General features: G+C 47.7%; 1 protein-coding gene across 1 annotated transcript in view; it reads left to right on the top strand.

The window, feature by feature from the left end:
* Positions 1-22,813, top strand: part of LOC138568797 (transmembrane protein 104-like) — a 640,667-nt gene that overhangs the window by 339,587 nt on the left and 278,267 nt on the right. Inside the window, exon 4 of the mRNA XM_069646572.1 lies at positions 2,652-2,738. Coding sequence (XP_069502673.1) covers positions 2,652-2,738 — 87 coding nt within the window. The remainder of the gene's footprint in view (positions 1-2,651; positions 2,739-22,813) is intronic.

Below are 22,813 nucleotides of genomic sequence, written 5' to 3'. Positions count from 1 at the left end.
GCGGGCGTCAGTTGCCACTTTTGCCTCTACTTTCTCTCCTCCTCCTACTCCTGCGGCTGACTCCCACTCTGACACAACCCTCGCCAACCTTCATTTCTCTATCTTCAATGCTCTCAATATCCTTGCCCCTATCATGAGGATCCGTCAGAAGTCTGCCTCCAAGTGCAATTCTTGGTATGGCTATGACCTGGCTGCTCTGAAACGCAAGTGCAGAGTGGCCGAGTGGAAGTGGAGGGCTTCGGGCACATCCTTTGACAAACTTGCCTGCCCCCTGCTCCAAAGGCAATACAGACTCTCTGTCCTCTCCAAGAAGACGGTCCACATTCAAGCCTGCATCTCTGCAGCCTCTAACAGCACGGCCAAACTTTTTAAAATCTGCAAGGAGATGGCCAATCCCATTGCAGTCTCTACCTCTCCTGTTCCTTCCGAGGGCCTCTGTATGGCCCTCGCTTCTCATTTCACCACTATAACTCAGGACATACTGTCCATTCTGTCTGCTCATTTCTCTCCATCTACCTCTCCCAGGCCCCCTCTGGCCACCCTTCCCTCTCCTCTCCTCCCCTCTCTCTCTCTCTCTCTCTCTCTCTCTCTCTCTCTCCTATAATCCTATAACACCTGATACGTTTCTAGACAAGTCCGGTCTATGAAAGTTTCATCCAAACAGGGGCTCCCCTGCTCCACCAGAACCATTAAGGACAACATTGTTTCCCTGACTCCAGCCTTGGCTGATTTCTGCAATCATTCCTTTATCACTGGATCTTTCCCCTCTCTTCTCAAGTACTCCCTTGTGCACCCCCTGAAAAATCCTTCCTGCCCAGCCAACTATCACCCAATCTCTATCATTCCCTTCCGGGGCACAGTCTTTGAGAAACTGCCCGTCTCTCAGCCAAACCTCCATACTGAATCTGCGGGTTATCACCATGACCATGAGTCTGGCTTCCGATCGGCCAGAGCCACAGAAACTGCTCTCCTGAACTCCTTTGAAGAACTGCCCTCCAACCTTGACTTCAGCTCCCACTCTGTCCTCAACCTCCTTGACCTCTCCTCTTCCTTTGACACGGTCAATCATGCCACCCTGATTAACCGTCTCAGTGTGAACCTTGGCATCATTGACCTTCCTCTTGGACTGACCCTCCCAGGTCCAACTTGGGTCCTTTCTCTCCACCACCTCTCTTTCCACGTGTGGTGTTCCCCAGGGCTCTATCCTCTCACCCTGGCTCTTCAATGTCTATCTGCCCCCCCTCCCGCGACCCACCTGATCTCTACCTTCTCCTCTAACTTTTAGTGTTATGCAGATGACACAGCTCTCTTTCAGCATACCCTCAGCCTCCTCTCCCACCTCACTCATTCCTGACTGTCTATCCGCTATTCAGGGATGGTGCACCTCTAATCACCTCTGCCTTAATGCCAGTAAGACAGAGATTCTTCTCTTTGGGACCCCTGCTTTCACTTTTCCTCTCTCCCTCTGGCCGCCCTCGTTGGGCCCCCTCCCCTCACCCTCCTGTGAGACTTAAAACCTTGGCGTCATCTTCAACTCCACTCTCCTTCTCTCCACACATCACAGACCTTGCCAAAAAGGCCCACTTCCAGGTGCACCTCCACACAGGTATCCTAGCTTTTCTCACCTTCCCCCAGAGGCTCACTGTCTCCAGAACTCTGGTTCTATCCAGGCTGCACTACTGCAGCAGCCTCTTTCTCAATCTTCATAACTCTACTCTTTGCCTTCTTCAACGAATCCAGAACATGACTGCAAGACTTATGCTTGGCCTCAAGTCCAGGGACCGCATCTCTCCAGCTCTGAAATTGCTCCACTGGCTCCCATTGGCCACGAGGATCAAGCTTAACACCCTCTGCATCATCCACAAGGTTATCTGGGGTTGTAGTCCTCTCTATATCCAACACTCTCTTCCTAAATACCTTTCTTATAGAGCACCCTGCTCAGCCACCTCAAACTCTCTGTGAGTCACACGCTTCTTCAAACAGAGAGTGGGGGGGTGGATCTCTCTGCTCTGCATGTGCCTCCCTCTGGCATTGCCTCCCTGTCCCTCTCAGACTTGAGCCGGATCACCTGAAGGTCCCGAAGCTGCTCAAAACCTTCCCATTCTCTTCTTTCTTCTCTCTCCCTCTCCCCTGCGGATCTACCTGTCGTCTCGTCCTGACTGGTGGCGTAGTTGCCCTCAGAGTCAAACAGGGTACCACACCTACCTACCCTCCTTGACCAATCACCATGCACTGGCTTCTGGCTTACCCAGCACTTCTGGACTGTCTGGGACGGCACCTGTGCAGTCTTCTTCCGTCCTCGCACGTATTCAGAGCCCTGCTGCCATGACTGCACTTCCCCCTCATACCCCTTCACTGCACTTCTCCCCACACCCTCTCCCCTGCACTTTCCGTGGCACATGCACGATCTGAATGTCACAAGGCATGGTAAGATCGTATGTTTTGTCATCCCTCGGTCTCCCCTCCTTTTTCTTGTGGTGCCTAGAAGCACTTGCTTAAAAGCGCTTTATAAATACCAACTCATATATCATATCATAGACAGTTCAATGATGTAAGAGAGACTGTTGCATGTATAGCAGCTACCATATAGTTGTGTTACTAGTATATTTCTATCTAAATACTCACCAAGCGACTTCTCTTTTACATTTTAGAACAAATCAACAGTGAAAGCATCTGAAGGACATCCCGATTTGTCTAAAAAACATAAAGAAGACGATGCCGAAGAGGAAAAAGACAAGGTTTTCTTAATATTTCCTTTTACATATACCAATATTAATCGTGGGAAAGGACTTCAACACAAGCAATAGACATGCAATGTAGACCATATACAACAATATAGTCATGATATAATATAGTCTATAGTAATATAGTATTATGATTCAATCTCTGACACTGTCATTGGCCAATTGCCTGGAAACCAGCGCTTTCACAAAAACACATTTTATAAATCAATTGTTGCTTTATACGCCTCGATGACATAGTACACAGCTATGTCATGTGCTTCAATTTATTTGTGCAGATACGAGTGAATGGACAAATGTCAAACGTACACAGCCTAGTAACATCATCTGTTATTATCTTTCAGAGGATTAATAGCCAACCTGCATATAGCTACCGTTTTCATGTACAAGTCAAGTTTACATGTATGTGCTATTTCATGTGGACCCCTTCATGAAAAAGATAATCATTGTCATCCAATGTCAAATCATACACAAATCACCACCTATTACTTAATTCACTGGGCCAGATTCTCAACACTTTTTTTTGGTGCTGTTTGTGTTAAATGCTCTCCCAGTAACCACATTGTCCTATATTGCAGTCAGGAGCGTGCTCCCGACACTAATGTATGCAAGAGGGCTGACCCGTGTTTCTTTTACACTGCTATCCAGCCCTCCTCCCCTGAAATGCGTTGCCCACCTTTGAGAATAAGGAGACCTGTACATTTCTGCATGTGCGAAAATGAAAAAAGCAAGTCCTCTGTGATTTTAAAATTTGAGCTCATTTTTGGGAATCTGGCCCTTTATCCTCCATGATAATAATGAAACACTTACAAATTATATTCAGCACCTTACAGCAAGCAAAGAATGGCTACTACATCAGATACCTCGGTTCATTAACTGACCAATAAAAATGGAATTGCCATAGTTCTAATCCGGGTTTAACTAGTGCAGGCATTAAATATCACTGGTACCCTTTCTTTAGTGGACAAAAAAAAAACATTGGACAGGCATGAGTCTTGACTTTTCTTATCACAAGCACAGACTACTACATACTGTAATTTTCCTCCAATCCAAGCCTCACCACAACATCTGGATAGCAATATTTCTTAGTCTTGCTTTACAAATGTCCCTCCTAATCTCACTTGAATATACTGCAGATATCAAATAAAGCCATTGTAGAGGAAGGGTTTTAGTCAGGGTGGTCATAAATTTGCATAGAACGACATGCTTTCTTCTTACCATGGCAAATTCTGATACCATTACTACTGCCACAAAACTTGCGCTTAATCCTCTACATTCCAATTTGTCATTATTCCCCATTATGGTGTCCCATAGGATACAATTGGGGTTTGTTATTATTATTATTCTCCGGCATGGGGTCTGGAATGGATTTACATGCTCATGAATATTCCCAGTCGTCAGGCTGGGAATCCTCAGTAAAAAGAAAAACAGTTTCACTTTCACTTACACACTGTATTTTTCCTCTAAACCAATCGCTGTCCTCTGGGTCATACTGCCCCCATCCAATGACAGTCCTCAACACTAAGCCCCTCCTCTGGTAGCCATCTTCAGTGTTGGAGTCCTCGATTTTGATCTGCGAGCTACTTCTATGTTTTTTCGTGACTTTTGTGGAAAAAGGTTCTCTTTTTGATCCGTAAGAGGCCATGCGCTCTTCTCTCCATCTGCTGACAGCAGGGATCTGTTGTCAGTCAAGTTGAGCGCCCCTCAAGGGTGAAGATTGTCGAAGTTTCCAGAAGGCCATCGGCTTACTTCATGCCCTCCGACCATGACGGAGGAGAAGGAAGGAAGGTCCGTCTTAAAGTCCTGCACCAAGTGCAGGCTTTGAAATGTGTTTGTCGAGGACAGTGACCTGCAATGCTTCTACTACCTGCATCCGGGCCACAAGGAAGAAGATTGCGAGATATGCTGCAGCTTCTCCAAGAAAACGACAAAGGATGCCAAGGCCTCTGCCATGTGCTCCCAAGGCCAGTCGCTCTGAGGAGCGGGTTTCTAAGTCCTGTGGGAGCACCTCATCCGTGGGGACCCAAGATAAGGCCAAGCACCGCAAGTCCGGGTCCACTGGGGTCGCCGCGGAAGGGGGTCCCATGGCAGACAGGGTGCGATCGACATCATCTTCCGCCTTCATTGCCAGCCAGAAATCAAGCTCCTCCTCGAATAGAAAGTTGTGCAACCCAGCTAAACTGCGGGAGAAGCCTGAGAACCCACAGACGGAGGAGAAGAAGACTGAGCTGCCCAAGAAGGCCCAGGCGGCACATGATAACTCTTTGTCGATGATAGAGCTGGTGGCGGCTGCTCCCTCAAAAGCTAATCGGACTGACCCTGAGAAGGTAGCCCCCAAAGCGCAGAAGGTATCCCTCCGAGGCGCAAAGCCGCTCTGTTGACTTTGTCAAGGTCTGCCGGCACGCCTGAGAAGGGGACACCGTATCAGAAGCCGGTTCCAGCCTCTCAGGGTGGAAAAGGGAGGCAGGGGACAAGGAGGCCCCTGGTCAGTTTGTGGCCCACGCCATGGAAATTCTGTCCACGGACGACGAGGACCTGGAGTCCCTACACACGGTCTGCGAGGACGTGGAAAAGGAGGACTAAGGCAACAGCGATATTGACGCGGGCCTAGTGTTCTGATCACGCCAGTTCCGCCGAGATGTCGGAGATCCCGAAGAGGATGCCTCAGGGGCCCATTCCAACGGTCCCCCAGGCCCCTGATCAACAACTGACGACGAAGACGAAGCACCATCCTAAGCCCCCATTTCAATGTCCACATCCGCATCGGGCCCCTCTTCCCCAGCAGACTCAGCAGACCCAGACACGGTGCCCATGATGACGGACGACGTTGGAGCAAGCAGCGGGTCCCCGCAGCCTAGGGCATCCCCACCAGATGAGGTGGGGTCGTTCCATTCCATGATCACCATGATCGCCTGAGCCTCCTGAGCTGTTCCAGCTTGTGCTTGAAGAAACCAGGAAGGAGGGTTTCCTGTACCAGAGGCGCGAGGCCAAAAGAAAGACAATCATGGCGGTGCCTCTCCTGGATAACGTGTGGGAGGAGGGTCTGGCGCTCTTGAAGAACCCTTGCATGGCTCCACCCAACCGAAATAAGTACTGGTACCGGAACCCGCGCCCAAGTGCCTTAGGTCGCAACCATCGCCAGATTCGGTGGTTTCGGCGGCTGCGAGGAAACAATCATCTAACCCGTCCTCATTGTCTTCAGTCCCTCCGGACAGCGAGGCTAAGAAGATGGACGCCATGGGGAGGAAGGTGATTTACAGTGTGACATTCACCATTGAGGTGGCCAACGCACCGGCAATCCTAGAAAGGTACGTCAGGGAGCTGTGGTAAAAGCTGGGTACAATTTTGGCGTTCCTCCCGGGCAGTAAGAGGATAGAGACGATCGCCATCTTCCAGGTGGGAGAGGTAGCGTTGGATCACGCCATCACAGCGGCACTGGACGTTGCCGACACAGGGTTCCAGCAGATGGGAAACAGTGTCTGACTTCCTCGCCAAGGCTGGATGAAGGACACAAATTTACGCAAGGAGGTCCAAACGAAGGTACTGGACATGCCTTTCGACAGAGATAACCTTTTCGCGAAGGTCGTCTACTAGTCCCTAAAGACCATCAAGGCAGATACAGAGATGGCTCGTTCCCTGGTCACCCTCCAGCAACACTGCTCTTCCTTTCGCTCGTCCATAGGAAAGTCTGGCAAGTCTTTGAAAGGATTCTCCTCCTCGTACCGTCAGCCTTCCAGATCCACAACCCAGGAAGCTCACAGAGGTCATTCCCAGGCCTATGGTGGAGGAGGACAACGTCGCCAGTAGGGTAGGGCATCAGCGCCGAACCAAGACGTCAGGCCCCTTTCCAATGCACCCGGTGGGAGGCGGCTGACGAGGTTTGTCAGCTAATGGGAAAAGATCACCACCGACCAATGGGTGCTGGACAATCTCGCCCAAGGACATACCCTGGAATTTCAGCACCGGTGTCTGGGGATCCCTGTGGTGGCCCGTCAGGAGCAGTACATCCCTCAGCTCTTGGAAGAGGTACGGGCCATGCTACAAAAAGGGGCAATAGTGCTGGTTCCTCAGCGACTCCAGTGCTCCAGAGTCTATTCCAGATACTTCTTGGTAAGAAAGAAGACAGGGGGAGTGTTGGAGGCCCATTCTAGACCTGCAGCATCTGAACAAGTACCTCAAGTCTCAGAAATTCAGGATGGTCACGTTGCAACATGTGCTCGGCCAACAGCAAAGAGAGGAATTCTTGACCTTGCTGGACTTGGAGGATGCCTACTTCCATGTACCCATTCACAGGAAACACCAGAAGTTTCTCTGCTTTGTGGTGCAGAGACAGCACTATCAGTTCAAACCCCTTCCCTTCGGCTTGAAGTCGGGCCCCCAGAGTGCATTCAGGGGGAGGTGCAGCAGCTGCTGTCGATGAAGACGGCCACGGTGTGGACCATCAAGTCGTTGCTCGGCATAATGTCATCCTGCATCTACTTCATCTGGCTCTGCAGGTTACTGATGTGACCTCTTCAGGAGTTCCTGGGTGCAGGTTTCCAGAAACTTTGTGGACAAGATCACTCTGGATGGCGAGTTCCGTCGGGTGATAAGGTGGTGGGGCGTCTGCTCCAACATCGCCCGGGGCACATGGTTTCAGAACCCTCCATTCCAAGAAACGGTCACCGCAGATGCTTCCCTGGAAGGCTGGGGAGCCCACACCGGACGTCTGCATGCCAGAGGCCTGTGGCTACGGGAGGAGAAGGAGCTCCGTATCAACATCCTGGAGCTACGGGCAGTGTTCTGTGCCCTCAAGTTTTTCCTTCTGTCTCTCAAGGGCAAGGTGGTGAGGATCTTCACAGACAACATGAGCACAATGTTCTACATCAGGAAACAAGGGGGCACTCGGTCCCCAGCACTCTTCAGGGAAGCGCAGGCCTTATCGGAATGGTCCGTTGGACAAGAAATGTTTCTTGTCCCTCTCCACCTAGGGGGAGTCAAGAACACCATCGCGGATTCCCTCAGCAGGGAATTGCACTCCTGCCACGAATGTGAACTTCGGCAGGACAAAGTGGACCACATCTTCGCCAAGTGGGCACGACCCTGGTCAATCTTTTTCCGACGGCGGTGAACTCCAAATGGCAGAAGTTTGCCAGCAGATTTCACCAACCAAGGAGCCTGGGGGACGTGTTCTCCTTCCTGTGGGAAGGGATGTTTGTGTACGTGTTTCCTCCGTTGGCTCTCCTGCTATGAGTTATCAATGCACTCAGTGTCAGTGTCAATGCAGGATGATACTCATCGCCCCGGCGTGGCCAAGGCAGATTTGGTATCGGGACCTTCTCAGTCTGTGTCACCTCCAATCAAGCTACCAGTGGTCCCGAATTTTCTCACCAGAGAAGGAGGCGCAATCCTGCATCACAACCCAGGAACACTCAACCTGAGGGCTTGGCTCCTGCAGCCCTAGAGTTTGGAGGATATGAGTTGCCTGAGGATTATTTTGTTCTTTCCCTCCGGTGAAGGCTCCTGCCCTGGTGTGGGAAATCAATGTGGTCCTGATGAGGCTCATGGGGGCCCCCTTCGAGCCTATGCATCAGGCCCCAGTCAAGTTCCTCTCATGAAAAACGGCTTTCCTGGTTGCCATCCCTTCCACCTGGAGGGTAGGTTAGATACAGGCCCTATGCTGCAAGCAGCCATACCTGACTTTCAACGAATCGAGGGTGGTGTTGTGGACGCACCCCTCTTTCATGCCAAAGGTTCAGTCGGAATTCCACCTCAACAAACCTTTGTTGCTAATTTTTTTTTTTTCCCCTGAAACCTTCTTCACCAGCTGAAAGGGCCTTTCACTCGCTGGACGTTGCTCATGCTCTGAAGTTCCATGTGGCAGACACAAAGGGTTTCCGAAAGACTTCACAGCTGTTCGTGAACTTTGGTCCTGTGAACCATCGGAAGGCCTTGTCTAAGGCTTTCACCTGAAGGTGGCTTTCTGGCTGCATCATGCACTGTCATCGGTTGGTGAACCGACCACTGCCCGACCGTCCGAGAGCCCACTCCACCAGAGCGATCTCTGCGACGACAGCGTTCCTAGCTGGTGTGCCCCTGCTGAACATCTGCAGGGCTGCTACGTGGAGGTCCACGCACACCTTCAAAAGGTTCTACTGTGTCGACAGGGATTCCAAGGAGGAGTCCAGAGCTGGCCAAGCAGTGCTATGAAACCTGTTTGCTTGAGGTGAGTCTGTTCCAGAGGTAAGAGTTGATTGCTTCTGTTGTTTGTTGAGCCTTGCCACCTCCCGTTGTTGAGTAATGTTGTACTGCTGTGTATTAGTTATTCATGAGCATGTGAATCCATGCCAGACCGCATGCTGGAGAAGGAACAAGTTAATTACATGTAACTATTGTTCTCCAGCATGGGTCTAGCATGGATTCACATGCGAACCCTACCTCTGTCCCCTCTGCGGCTCTTCTTGGTCATACTGCCACTTTACGTGCCACTAAATCTGAAGATGGCTGCCACAGGAGAGTCTTAGGGAGAGGACTGTCATTGGATGGGGGCTGTATGACCCAGAGGACATTGATTGGTTTAGAGGAGAAATACAGTTTGTAAGTGAAAGTGAAACTGTTTTTGTTTTTACTGAGGATTCTCAGTCTGACAGGGAATATTCGTGAGCATGTGAATCCATGGCAGACCCATGCTGGAGAACAATAGTTACAGGTAAGTAACTTGTTCATTATTGTTATTATTAGTATTAATTTATTTAGGGTTTGGAGGAATTACCTGTGGTAATTTTGCCAGCATTAATTCCTCTATTATTTAGGTGTAGGGTGGAGCCAAGGGCTAGGTCTACTTCCACAACTTTCCCTACAAACTCAGAATATGATAGTGCAGTAAAAGTGGCAATCAATTTGTTTCCACCACTTTTTTTTTGCTATACCACCATATACGTAATATGGCTCTATGGACCTCATTGCTTATTTGACGGTAAATCAGCGGTAAGTTCCTTAATTTTATTTACATCAGTGTTCTAATCAAGTCAGGTAAAATATTCAGGCAACTCTTTATAGCCTTCACCCTGCACATATTCATGTACCCACAATTCAGGTAGAGGACTAATAGTTTTTCCAGCTGACATGGCCCAACCAGAAAAACATTTTCCACAGACGTTCCTATTATGTCCAAAAGTGAATGGCCAGTGGTAGGTGTGATTAGGATTCTTCAATCTGCAAGTAAAATCATACTTTTATAGCCATTTGTTTGTTAGACAATTCTTTATCATAAGGTAATAGGAAATTCAATGTAATTTTTTATTTGCGTTTGAAAAATTATAAAATTGAAAACAATCCATCAACGTATGTTTGTGGATCTGCATTGCACTTAACGGAAGCTCTATGTTTTTGGAGATATCTCTAGCAGCACATTCATTTGTGCCTGCTTCAGTCATGATGTCTTTGACAAATCAAAGAACATGTCATCTTTTAATTTTAGTTTTTAAGAGTACAGAAAAACATATAACGAGCCGTAAAAAGCAAAAACTCTATTTCTCCACTATGCCCTTCACAAAAATGGTTATCATTTTAATATAAAACCAAAAATAAATAGCATAAAATGGTAATCATTTTATCCTACTTGCTTTTTGATTTTATAACTCTTATAAACTCTATCATATTTTTCCCAGTTGTAGATAATGTATTATCATTGTAAGATAAAATGTATATTTGTTAAAATTGTTTCATGTGTGCATTTATTATGTGGCTTCTATGGAAGTGATTTGCGAAATAAAGATTGTTTTGAATTTGCAATGACTATAAAACATTCCTCTCTTCCTAATATACTGAACATTTCTTTGGCCTAAACAAATCCCAATGGGTGACATTAAGTAACTGTTTATTTTTATTTGAGATATTTTTTTATCGTGCTGACCTCAACCCAATGGGTGAGGGTGCTTTATATTATAACATTGAATTCAATGGAAAGTGGAAAACATAAACAGTGGTAAGGCACAGATTCAGGAGGGGTGGATAAAGGCATTGTGGAGAGAGGGAGAAGAGTTAGAGTAGTGGAGTCGAAGCGATAAAGTAAAATCTAAGTGCTCGAGCGGAGGATATGTATTAATCAGCAACCATGGTATTGTGTTTTTATTATTGATAATATGCTGTCTTTTGTGTAAGAGTGATTAATGTAAACTTGTGGTGAGGTGTATTGTAGTGTGAGGGAGGAAGAGGTGAACGGTTTTTGAGGGACTTTGGAATAATTTTGAGGAAATTGGCTTTTGTTTGGGGATTTTTCATTTTTTGGCATCCCGCAGGTTCGGCGTGTGTTTAGATTTATGTTTTTCTTTTTTTCTTGGATTGTAAAGGGTTATGGAGAATCTGCTTGATCATCTGTGTCAGTCGCTTCCAAATTATAAGGACATTCTTTTTATATTTCACAGAGAATGGGTAAAAGAAAATAAGGGCAGAATGTTCAGATCATGGCCCAAGAAAGGTACACATGACGCAGGGGTGTTGGAGAATATCTACACCTTTTAACCAACAGGTTATACGGGTAAGAAATTAGAGACGAGGCAGAGCATTTTAGATTTGTGGAGGATGTTTGAGGAGGCCAGGAGGGTAAGATGGGAGAAGGGGAGCAAATGGGGATTGTAGAGACCCCGACAGCCCCAGCACCACATGGGTGCTTCCCCTAATCACCTGCTGGTGGATATACTAATCTCCAGTATTTGCCACTGTCGTCTCAATCCTCCACTCGAATAAATTCAAGGAGGAGGCAAGCAACACCTCTGGTGGCGCAAATGGAAGAAAGATTAAGACTAGTGGTGGAGAAGCAAGAGCACAGAAATTTGTAGGAAGCACTGCAGCAGGCGGAGGGAGAGCGGTTACAAGCAAGATGGTAAGGAAGAGAGGAGCAGGGAGAAGGAGACATGCGTGTAGCAGGAATAGGATTGGATTAGTGGAGGTGGGACAGTTCATTTTTAAAGTTGACAGTGCCGTTATAACAGACCTCAAGGTGTACTTCTCTCAGAGAGATATGTCCTTAGACAGGGAACTTGAGACATTAGTCCCAAAAACAAAGCACTGTGGTAGAGCGTGCCACGATTTGGGACGGACAGAGGAAGTAAGGAATATAGGGGATGAAGATTAAGAGGAATGGGAGAGCAGGGTGCTACAGCATTGGAAGTAGCAGTTATGGTAATTACACCATGGGGTCTTAGGACACGCCATGGTACTCATATAGCAGTAGTGAAATGTAAATTTGTAACAGGGAAACCCCAATAAAGGTACAGGGAAGACAGTTTCCATTGCAACAGAAAGGGTTGGGTAGAGCACAATATGTCCCTTGACCGCATATGGACAGGAATAATCTTATGAATTCACTACCCTCGCTCATTGCACAAAAGTGGATTTATGCATTTGAAAAGCAAACAGCAGGCATTATGTTGGCTCTGAGAAATATGAAAAACATACTTGCTGCCCTTATAGAAGAACAAGCAGATGTAATTTAGAGGAAATCAGGGTATCCAGGGGTACAGCTAGACACAAATAACCACAATGATTCACCCTTTAACAGTTGCAGGGAAAATGTGTGGGCAGCTTTAAGAGCTTTGTCTCCTGACACACCAGATATTAATTTAATCATGGCTAGTACCATGAAGGCAGATGATGACCCTGCTGCACATATAAAACCGATTCAGGAGATGTGGAGAGCAGAGCCAGAGGGAGCATGGGATAAAAATATGGCCATTTTCTGTCATGTGTTAAAAAGAGGAATCCCCAAGGAGGTAAAACAAGATTTGGATACAGTTGCAGAAATAGAAGCAACGGGTTGGCCATAGATTCAAGCACATATAGTGCACCATTGTAAAAGGAGGTAGGAGAAAGAAAAAGTAGCAGAGCAGATGCAAAAAGCAGAGGCTAAATTGATTTAAAAGAAATTGACTAAAATAAGTTTAGAAGGAGCTATGATTACAAGCTGAAGGGCAACAGGGACAGCAGGGACAATTTGAATCAAATATGGCACAAGGGTGGATGGATGGATATGCTCCTGATTTCAGAGACATGGGAGAGTGTTCAAGGGGCAGAGGCAGTTTTCAGAGGAGAGGAGCGGGTGCATTTGGTGGATTTAGAGGAATGGGAGGTCAGTTTGGAGGACCAAATGGAGTCGAGTGTTGGTCCTGCGGAAGAATGTGACATTTATCACAGGATTGCCGGAATCAGCTATCATATTTTAATGATCCACATGCTAACCGAAATGGACCAGCAAGCAGGTTTGCGGGTTATCCCACTCCCCAAATGCAGACCCCAACAATACCCTGCATCCCAGGCTCTGTGCAACCGCAGCAAGCATGGGTAAGACAGATCCCAGAGTCTAAGGCTGTACAGACCTATGTACCACAGTCAGTTGTGTCAGCACAGGCACCAGTACAGCCGTGTTCGAGGAATCCTTTGCCTCAAGGTACCATCACACATTACACAGGAGTGTGTGTTTTTGGGGGAAGCCCTTTCCTACTCTCGCGTACAAATTCATACCCGGATTAGGACAGCTCACAGAGAGCTCTGACGTGTCCAGTGCTGTCTGTTACTGCTGATACAGAAGGGGAACCCCAGGTAGGTGTAACCGTAGGCAATCACATTTTTTCCTTTATGGTCGATACAGCGGCAACTTAATCTTGCATCACGGAAGGTAAGTTTCCTCTTTCAAGTAAAATGTTGGACACTCATGGATTCTCTGGAGCTATTCTGTCGGTTCCATACATGGAGGATTTACCTATCAGGGTAGGCACTCAATATGTATCAGCTCCTTTGTTGTACTGTACAGATAACCCATGAATCTCTTGGGAAGAGACTTGTTAAGTAAGTTGATTATGCCAATCTCTTTTACCGAACAAGGTATAGGGCCTCATTACGACCCAGGCGTTAAGTTACCGCCTGGGTCGTACCTTTACCACCATGGCGTAAACTATGTTTACGCCATGGTGGTTGGCGGACTTACCGCCCCATTCCGAGGTTGGCGGGGCGGTAAGTCCCCAATCCCCATTTACCCTTCCCCATTCCCATTTTTGCCCCATAGGGCATAATGGGAGTGGGGAAGGCGTTAATTACGCCACCGTAAATTACGGTGGCGTAATTAACATCAAGGTCCCTTAGCGCCATGGATTTTAACACCTGCTAAAAGCAGGTGTTAAAACCTCCATGCGCTAAGGGACCTCGGAATCAGGCGGTAAGGGTCGGCGCTGTTTACGCCGCCGTAAACCCCTTACCGCCTGAGTCGTAATGAGGCCCATATTATGTTCGACCCCAGGTTTGCATCCTGTGAGAACTATGATGCTTTTGCAAGTATGTTATAGTGACCACACAATAAGTGATGTCTGTACATTCAGATGTGTTTCTTTATGGAGCCATGGTGGTGTTTGGGTCGGTTCCTGGGTTTCAGGATAGAGCATTACAAATATCAGCACAGTTTTTGTTTCGGCCCGCAGTGTCACCAGAGAAAGTGCCAGGTACGGTTGTTAATATGATTCTAGATGCTGTAACTGTTAAAAAGGTCAAGGTGGTTCTCTCAGGCACTGATGAGGAAGGAGAGGAATGGCACATAGTTTTGTGCATTAATATAACACTATAATTGAGGGAAGTGTCTGACAAACAATTGTTCGAGGATGCTGAGGACACAGGAGAAATTATCTTTGAGGTGGGGATAACGTGTCAGATAATGATAGAGCATAGGGAGATACCTCAGCCTATATCTATTGTTAGAACCATGTCCCCATATTGGAAGGAAGATATGGAGAAGTACCTATTCACTTGTGGACTAGCAATCTTCATGAGGTGGGGTTACTCAAAAGCACAGGAGCGGTAAAGATAAAATTGAAGCCAGGTGCAATGTTGCCACAGGTGAGACAGTGTCATGATCACCTCCACAGTTTCAGGGTTGGGATCAGGAATTCAGGCCAGAAAGGGTTCTTGGTGCAGATCTGTGGGGGCTAGGTGGGTACTAGCATCGCAAACCCGGCGTTCTCACAATCCTCAGTACCAAAACTACAGTGGACTCCCATAGAGATCCAATGGTTAATAATTTCCCTTAAAATGGCCACCCTGTGGGTCACAGACTAAGTAGTAATTGGGAACTAGTAGTTGGGCATGTAGGACTATAAAAGCCCCAATCCCGCAGTAATACGCTCTTCGCGTTAGTTCTGCTGACAGCGGTGTAACGCTACCAGCGCTCATCTCACAGACCTGTTAAGACAACAGAAAAGTCATTGTTATGAACTTGTTGAATTAACAGAAAATCCATAGACCTAAGTTGTTCAACGTACCTGACAAGAATGTCCGTAGCAGCAGTCCTCCAACAGGTGACTTCTTTCTCCGTAGTTCCGCGGTTCAGTCAGCGATCTTCTTCCTCAGCTGCAGCTTCATTATATAATCCTCTGAAAACCTGCAAAGATAAGGTACAATAGTTAAAGAAAGAACATTAAAGACATTGTAGCGAGTGAAAATAAAACTACACGCTTACGTACCTGAAGCTCTGATGAACTCTTCCAAGCATTCCAAAGCCTAGCCTCACAGAGAAAATACCATAGCTTGGTAACGAAGGCACGATGCGCTGCGGGCCTTTCCCAACTACGCGCGCATTCTTACCTCAAGAGAAGACTTCATGTTTTTTTTCTTCAACGACGCCCATGCACCTCAAGTGAAAACTCTCTCTTCAATGAACCTGCAAAGGAAAGAGAGAGTTGTTAGATTTACATCAAGAGGGAGCTCTCTCCTCAGAACCTTTTTTTCTCTCAGAGACTTCAACACCCAAGTGACTAAAATCAAAAGATCCCGCCAAGAATCAAGACACTTACCTTTAGAGGCCTTTTCAATGTTTTCCAGTCTGAGTTCATTTTGAGCCTCAACACCAACGCACCCCTGCATGAAAGCAGGATGGAGAGATCCTTAATATCGAAACACAGGTGAGTAGGAAACGGGGCACATAGAAACTATAGGGCAGTCACCAGGGTGGACAAAGGGGTGAACCATAGTTAGAGACCACATAATATCCTATACCCACCCTATGTTTTCTCTCCTTTATGACAGGGGAAATTCCTGTTTAACCAGTATTGGCAGATCTCGAGGGTCCCAGACCATTTATGCTCCTGCGGGGCCAAGGTAAGCGTTACAGACAGTACCCCATGTCTAGGGAGATGGATGAAGGGATTTATGACACCATTATGGCATTGTGGGAGCAAGGTATTATCCAACCTTCCTTGTCCCCATGTAACAAGGCTGTGTGCTGTAAAAAAGGCAAATGGGTCCAGTTGGAGGATGGTACAAGATTTGCATTCTCTGAATAATATTGTTGAAGCAGAGTTCCCGGTAGTCCCAAATCTTGCTACCATTCTTGGTAACATCCGTACTGTATCCACTAACTTTACTGTGATTGATCTGAAAAAAAAAAAATCTCGGTCTCTTTGCACCCTGACTGTCAGTATCTTACTGCATTTACATATAGAGGCCAAAGATTTCCACACACAAGGTTACCACAGGGCTACTGTGAATCCCAGAGTATTTTTAATTAGGTGGTACAAATAGATTTGGGAAATATACATGTGCCCAGTACCGTGATTCAGTATGCAGATGATTTGCTAGTATGTAGCATTTCGGAGGAGCAGTGTTGAGGAGATTCAATTAGGCTTCTCACCCTGCCCGCTGAGAAGGGATACAAGGTGGACAAGGAGAAATTACAGTATTGTCAGAATAAGGTAGTGCATCTAAGGCAAACAATATCGCCTGCAGGAAGAAAAGTAATGCCTGAGAGAGCCTTTGCAGTACAAAATACGCCACAACCAGCAACCATAAAACAGGTGCAGCAGGGGGGACTCTATACCTATTTTAGATCTTGGATCTTTCACTACTCTAGTCAAATGAGGCCTTTCTTACAAGGTCTCAAGGGAGCGCAGAAAAACTTGTTTTAAGGCTCTCAAAACTGCGATCAGCAAGGGTCAGTTTTGGCGACTCAAGATTACAAGATTATAAGAAGTCATTTTATCTGTTTTCATACTCAAATGGGCAGGGAATGACGGCGGTCCTAATCTAGAAAACATTGTTGGGTCATAAGCCTTTGGCTTATTATGTCATACGCCTAGACCCAGTTATGCAAGGGCACTTTCTGTGTGAGCAAGCATTGGTGGCAGTGGCCTTTGTCATTCAAAAGTCTTCAAACATTACTATGGTTTGCCTGGTGACACTGTATGTAGAGAATGCAGTTTTTTTGATCTTTGAAATGTCCAAATGAACCTTTACCACGCAGAGGGTCCGGGGGGTATGAGGTCATCTGGTCTAATGCCTCTTTACATCCAGTGGTGTCATACAGCCAACCCCTTTTTACATTTTTAGCTGAACCAGTAAAACTTGATGACATTGTACAAGACCGTGCAACCTAAGAGGGGGAAGGAGATGAGTGTGAATGTTGAGGAAGATGCATTGGAGGGAGGGGAAGTGCTCTTTGTTGATGGTTCATCAACAATAGATCAGGACACTGGTGAAAGGAAGACAAGAAAGGCAGTTGTGGACTTGGTGCATGGTGAGTAACCAGTCAAAGTGAAAAAGAGATTGCCTTTGCATTTACTGCGCAAGCGGTGGTATTGGTAACACTCATATAGGCGCTTGAGATCAGTAGGGAGAATGCAGTTACTATTTACTCTGGCTCGGCATATGTCACATCCACAATGCTATTAAGGTTATATATGCTATCCACTCAGGAGGCACTGCGCCAGGTTTTTTCCCAGATCCGACAACTACCACTGCTATCTCCCACCAGCACAAGACCTAACACGGCGGAACAGACTGGTGCCTTTCTTCTCAGGCTCACAGCGCCTAGTCTCCACGAGATCCGACAGCAATCCCCGCTGTCTTTCGCCCGCCCAAGACCTAACGTGGCGGAGCGGCTTGGGCTTTTCTACTATGGAGGCGCAGCGCCAAGTCACCTGCGGCGCACAAACATGATCTACCGCCTCAGGCACTCTGCAAGACCTCTGCCTCCCTGTGCCTAATTCCGGGACCTTGCCTGCTCACCCAAGCCCCTGTCCCGAAGCACGAATCGCAGCGCCCTACTCCCAGACCATCAAATGGAGGCAGGTGCACACAATTACGGCTGACCCTTGCCATATCGGCCCCTTGGACTAAGCGATTTCTCCGGCTCTTCTTCGCGTGGTGTCGACCACTCCACTGTGACAAAACACGCCTCATTCCAGCTGAACCTGGCGAGATCGTAGCACTACCCCCGCTGTGGGGAACCCCATCGCACTCTAGACCGCACCTCCCACAACAGCTGCAAGCCCCTCCATTCTCTGCCGCTACTGCGGTTCTACATGGTATGACACACTGCCTGTAACTGCACTTGTGAAAACAACTTACTGAACCTAAGTGTCCTTATCTGTCTCCCATCATCACTTGCATACCTCCTGGAAACCTGCAAGTCCTTCCTCTCACCCCCTCCATTGTGGTCTTACCCCAGCCGCCACTTTGAACTTGTACTGCACTTGAGTAAGTTTCTGGGAAACCTGCGAGTCTTCATCTACTGCAGCCAGTGCTTGTGCACTCACGCTCCCCTCCCCACCCAACCCCTCCAGCGAGCTCTTCCACATCACCACCACGGTCATCACCTGGGTCTTTGAAGAACTGAAGTCTAATCCGACTCCCCCTTTCTCCATGTTGCGCATTCTGGATTGCCCTGCACTGCCTTTTCTTCACTTAGACTCCTGTGGACTCCCCCAGCTATCTTCAACCCAGCAAATATCTGCCGGGTCTATCTCTAACATTTTCTCCCTGACTCTTGTCTCTCTCACCCTGAGGTAATCCGCCTGCCCTCCTACACAGCAACCATCGCACCAACTAATGCAGCGATTTCCTGCTTGCTCCACTCTAACTGTCACCTGTCTGGTCTCCGACCACCGCACCTACTGCTGCAACACCCTCCTGACCTCACCCCTTTCACCTCCGTCCCTCATAACTCACCCCTGAGTTCTCCTTGGAGATCCCTACCTCACCTCTCACCCCCTGCCCAGCATACTACCGCCTACTGCCTACATGCTTCCTCCCCCCTTACAACATTGCCCTACCCATTAAGTTAATCTGGCCCACTACCATCCTGCCCCTATCCTACCACCTGGCATGCGCATCCCCAACCACCACTTCCTCCCACGCTCTCTCCCCCCTCCTCTTCCTGGCCTTTCCTCAAGACCCTCTGCTTCTTCATCATGACTATATCCACACTTAATCTTCCCTCATCGCCTCACCCCTGTCTGACCCAACGTCCATCTACCTCACCCACCCCAATCCACTGTCATAACCTCATATACCCCCTATTGCTGAAACCTTCAGTGTCATCGACATAGCCTTATGGAATGCTAGATCTCTCTGTAAAAAGACTGCTGCCGTATTGGACCTGTTTCTACAGTTAAACCTTAATTTCCTTTGCATTACTGAAACCTGGATTCCCCCCTTCAACTTAACTGTTCCTGCCTCACTCACTTCCTCCTCCTCTTCTTTCACTCATGTCTCCCACCCCTCCGGTCGTGGAGGTGGCATTGGTCTTCTCTTTCACCCCAAGTGCCTTTTGTCTCCCCCTCCTACTCCTCTCCCAGTCTTCCCCTCTTTTGAATACCTGTTTAAAATCTTCTCCTCCCCCCACGCTATTTCCTTTCTCATCATCTACCGTCCACCTGGCAACCTCACATCCTTCTATGATGACATTGACCACCTCCTAAACCTCATCACCCCCAGCCTCACTCTCCTAATTGTACTTGGCGACTTTAACCTCCATATCTCCACCACCCATCTATCCTCCCCCCATGTTATCCATACTTGACTCCTACCTTCTCTGCCCCCTCCCTACTGCACCCACTCACTCCTCCGGTTCCACTCTTGACCTCATCTTTGTCTCTTCCTTCTCTGCCTCATTGGTTTCTAACCTCCCCAACTACCTCTCTGAGCACGCCTTACTCTCCCTCTCCCTCACTCCCCCTATCTCTCCTTTTCCTCTTCCTTCATCCTCCACCTCATTCTCCTGATGCGACCTCCGTAACTTTAACCTCTCTCACTTCTATGACACATGCGCCTCTTCTCCCCCTCACTCACTTTTCTTCTCTCTCTGCCGACGATGCTTTATCCATCCTATCCTCTTCCCTCTCTTCCAGTCTTGAACAGCTCCACCCTCTCACCCCCTTCTGCCCCTCCCGCAAGCCTTCCCATCCTTGGCTCGCCTCACGCCTTTTATCCATGCGCCGCCTTCTCCGACGCCTCGAAAGACGTTGGCTCAAACACCACTCTCCAGCCAACCAAACCTCCTACTTCTCTTACCACGCCCTCTATGACTCTTGCATCAGCACAGCCAAACGATCCTACTTCTCTAACCTCCTCCAATCCCAGTCTTCCCATCCCCGCCGAATCTTCCAAACCTTGACTCACCTTCTCTCTCCTCCTACCCCAGACCACTCCATTGCCTCTCCTCTATCACCCTCTGACTTCGCCAACTTCTTCTCCTCTAAGATACTCACCTTACGCCAAAACATTCTACGCCCCCTTCTTACTCTCCACCCTCCTAGCTGTCTAACTTCACACCTGTCTTACTCTCTGAAGTTTCCTTCCTTCTGTCCAAAACTCATCCCACCGCTGCTCTTGCTGACCCTTTCCCCACATCGCTGATTCACAAAATATACCCCCTCCTCATACCTTACCTCACCTCCTTTTTCAACATCTGTCTCACTAGTGCAACCTTTCCCTCAGCCTTCAAACACGCTACTATCATCCTTATCCTGAAAAAACCCTCCGCTAACCCCCTCCTGGCTTCCAACTTTCACCCCATCTCTCTCCTTCCCTTCCTCTCTAAGCTCCATGAACACCTCGTCTACTCCCAACTCTCATCATTTGTCTCAAGCCTCTCTCTCCTCCCCCTACTCAATCTGGATTTCGCCCCAAACACTCTACTGAAACTGCTCTCATCTCATTCTTAACACCCTCCTCACCACACGCTACTCTAAGCATTCTTCTGTTCTCATCCTCCTTCACCTCTCAGCCGCCTTTGACATCGTTGACCACCCCTTACCCCTTAACACTCGTTCCTCCTTTGGTCTCAAAGGATCTGTTCTCAACTGGTTCTCCTCCTACCTATCTAACCGCTCCTTTGTAGTTTCCTGGGGCGGCCGCAACTCCACTACCCACTCCCTTGACTTCGGCATCCCCCAAGGCTCTGTGCTTGGCCCATTCCTCTTCTCGCTACACACCTTCTTAGCCCCAATCATCTCTTCCTTTGGTATTTCTCACCACTTCTATGCTGATGACACTCAACTCTTCCTCTCCTTCTCGTCCTTCACCCCGACCTCCACCTTAAACTCTCTTCCTGCCTTACTGCTATTAAATCTTGGATGTCCTCCCACTTTCTCACCCTTAACACCAACAAAACCGAAGTTTCCTCCCTGCCAACACCCTTACTCCCCCTCCTCACATTCTCTTTCCCCCTGCGCAACTCCCCCTCTCTCCCTCTACATGCTACCTTGGCTTGCACTTTGACTCTATCCTCTCTTTTACCCACCATATCTCTCTCACCTCCCGTGCCTGTCGCTTCTATCTCTACAACACTTGCAAAATCCAATCTTTCCTTACCTTTCACGCTACTAAGCTCTTGATATCCTCCCTGATCTTTTCCTGTCTCTTCTACTGTTCAGATCTCCTCTTTGGCCTGCCTGCCTCACACCTAGCCCGTCCTAAATCCCTCTACCACTCTGCCATCCGTTCTCTCTGTCTCCTCTCACGTCATGACTCCATCTCCTCCTCACTCTCCACACTTGGCTAGCTCTTCTTTCTCTCTCAACTCAAATTCAAATTCCTCTGTCTCGTCTTCAAATCTCTTCATGATCTCGCCCTCCCTCCTCTCGTTCTACTCCCCCTTTCGTCCACTCTGCTCTGCTGACCACTTCCTACTCACTATCCCACCTGCTCCATGCGCCCCTTCTGCTTCCGCTCCTTCTGAATCCTTGCCCCACTCCACTGGAATTCTCTCCCTTTCCCTATCCGCACCATCACCTCTTACTCTTCTTTCCACACCTCCTTAAAATCCCACCTACTTCAATCTCCCTCCTGACTGTTCTCTACCAGTTCCCTCAACTATTTAGTCCCACTCATGTTTTATTCTATGATCCTGGTTAATTGTTATAAATACTGTTCTTTGTTACTTGACTCATGACTTGTAATTTTGCTTCTGGAGTTACTTATTGTGGCTCTAGAGCAATTGCATCACCCGTCACACATGTCTCAACAACAAATAATGGCAGACCTCGAGGAGGACTGGTTCATTCCCAACCTACAAGAAAGGTGATTCAAAGTGCATCTAACTGTGTGACCAGTTCAATCTTTGAAATACATTGAAAACATTAAAAGGAACTTTGGCCGAACATTGAGGGCCCTTCAGAGAACTTCACATTTTTGCTATCTTATTGTTGTCGTTTGTCCATTTTCTCGATGGCTCAAGCCTGGACCCTGTGCATACCCTGATGCTAAATCAGTGGCAACATTTTTGCTAAGGGAGGTGTTTCCAAGGTGGGTTATATGCAAAATGTTGGGGTCTGATAATGGAACTCACTTTTTTAATGAACATTTTGCAGAAATAACTTCTTTGTTGGGTATAAAGGAAAAGTTGTGTTCAGTGTACCACCTACAGGCCAACAGTATTGCGGAAAGAATTAATGGTTTATTGAAGAACTGGTCATGCATATTGTGGTATGAATTGAAGAAATCATGGCTGCTGTGCCTTTCCAAGGCACTGTTTTTTTTAAGGACTGAGCCAGGGAAGGACCACCACCCTAATCCAAACGAGATAGTGACAGGGAGAAGAATGCATACACCACTCTCACCCACACACACAGCATCAGATGCTCAAAGAGCTTCAGACATATAAGGAGATGGGTTTAGGGCCTACCTTAGGGACTTAATCTGAGCTGGCAAGATCATATCCTCACAGTTTGCTTCTTATCATCAACAGCCGGCTCTAGTGGAGGGCATCGATCAAGATTCAGGAGTCCTGATACAGCCACAGCTCTTGCTGGGTGATGAAGTACTGATTAGAA

This window comes from Ambystoma mexicanum, chromosome 2q (genome assembly GCF_040938575.1).
Source record: "Ambystoma mexicanum isolate Mex_15411 chromosome 2q, UKY_AmexF1_1, whole genome shotgun sequence".
Taxonomy (NCBI): domain Eukaryota; kingdom Metazoa; phylum Chordata; class Amphibia; order Caudata; family Ambystomatidae; genus Ambystoma; species Ambystoma mexicanum.
Note: the sequence above shows the minus strand (reverse complement) of the source record. Positions and strands in the feature narration are given on the sequence as shown.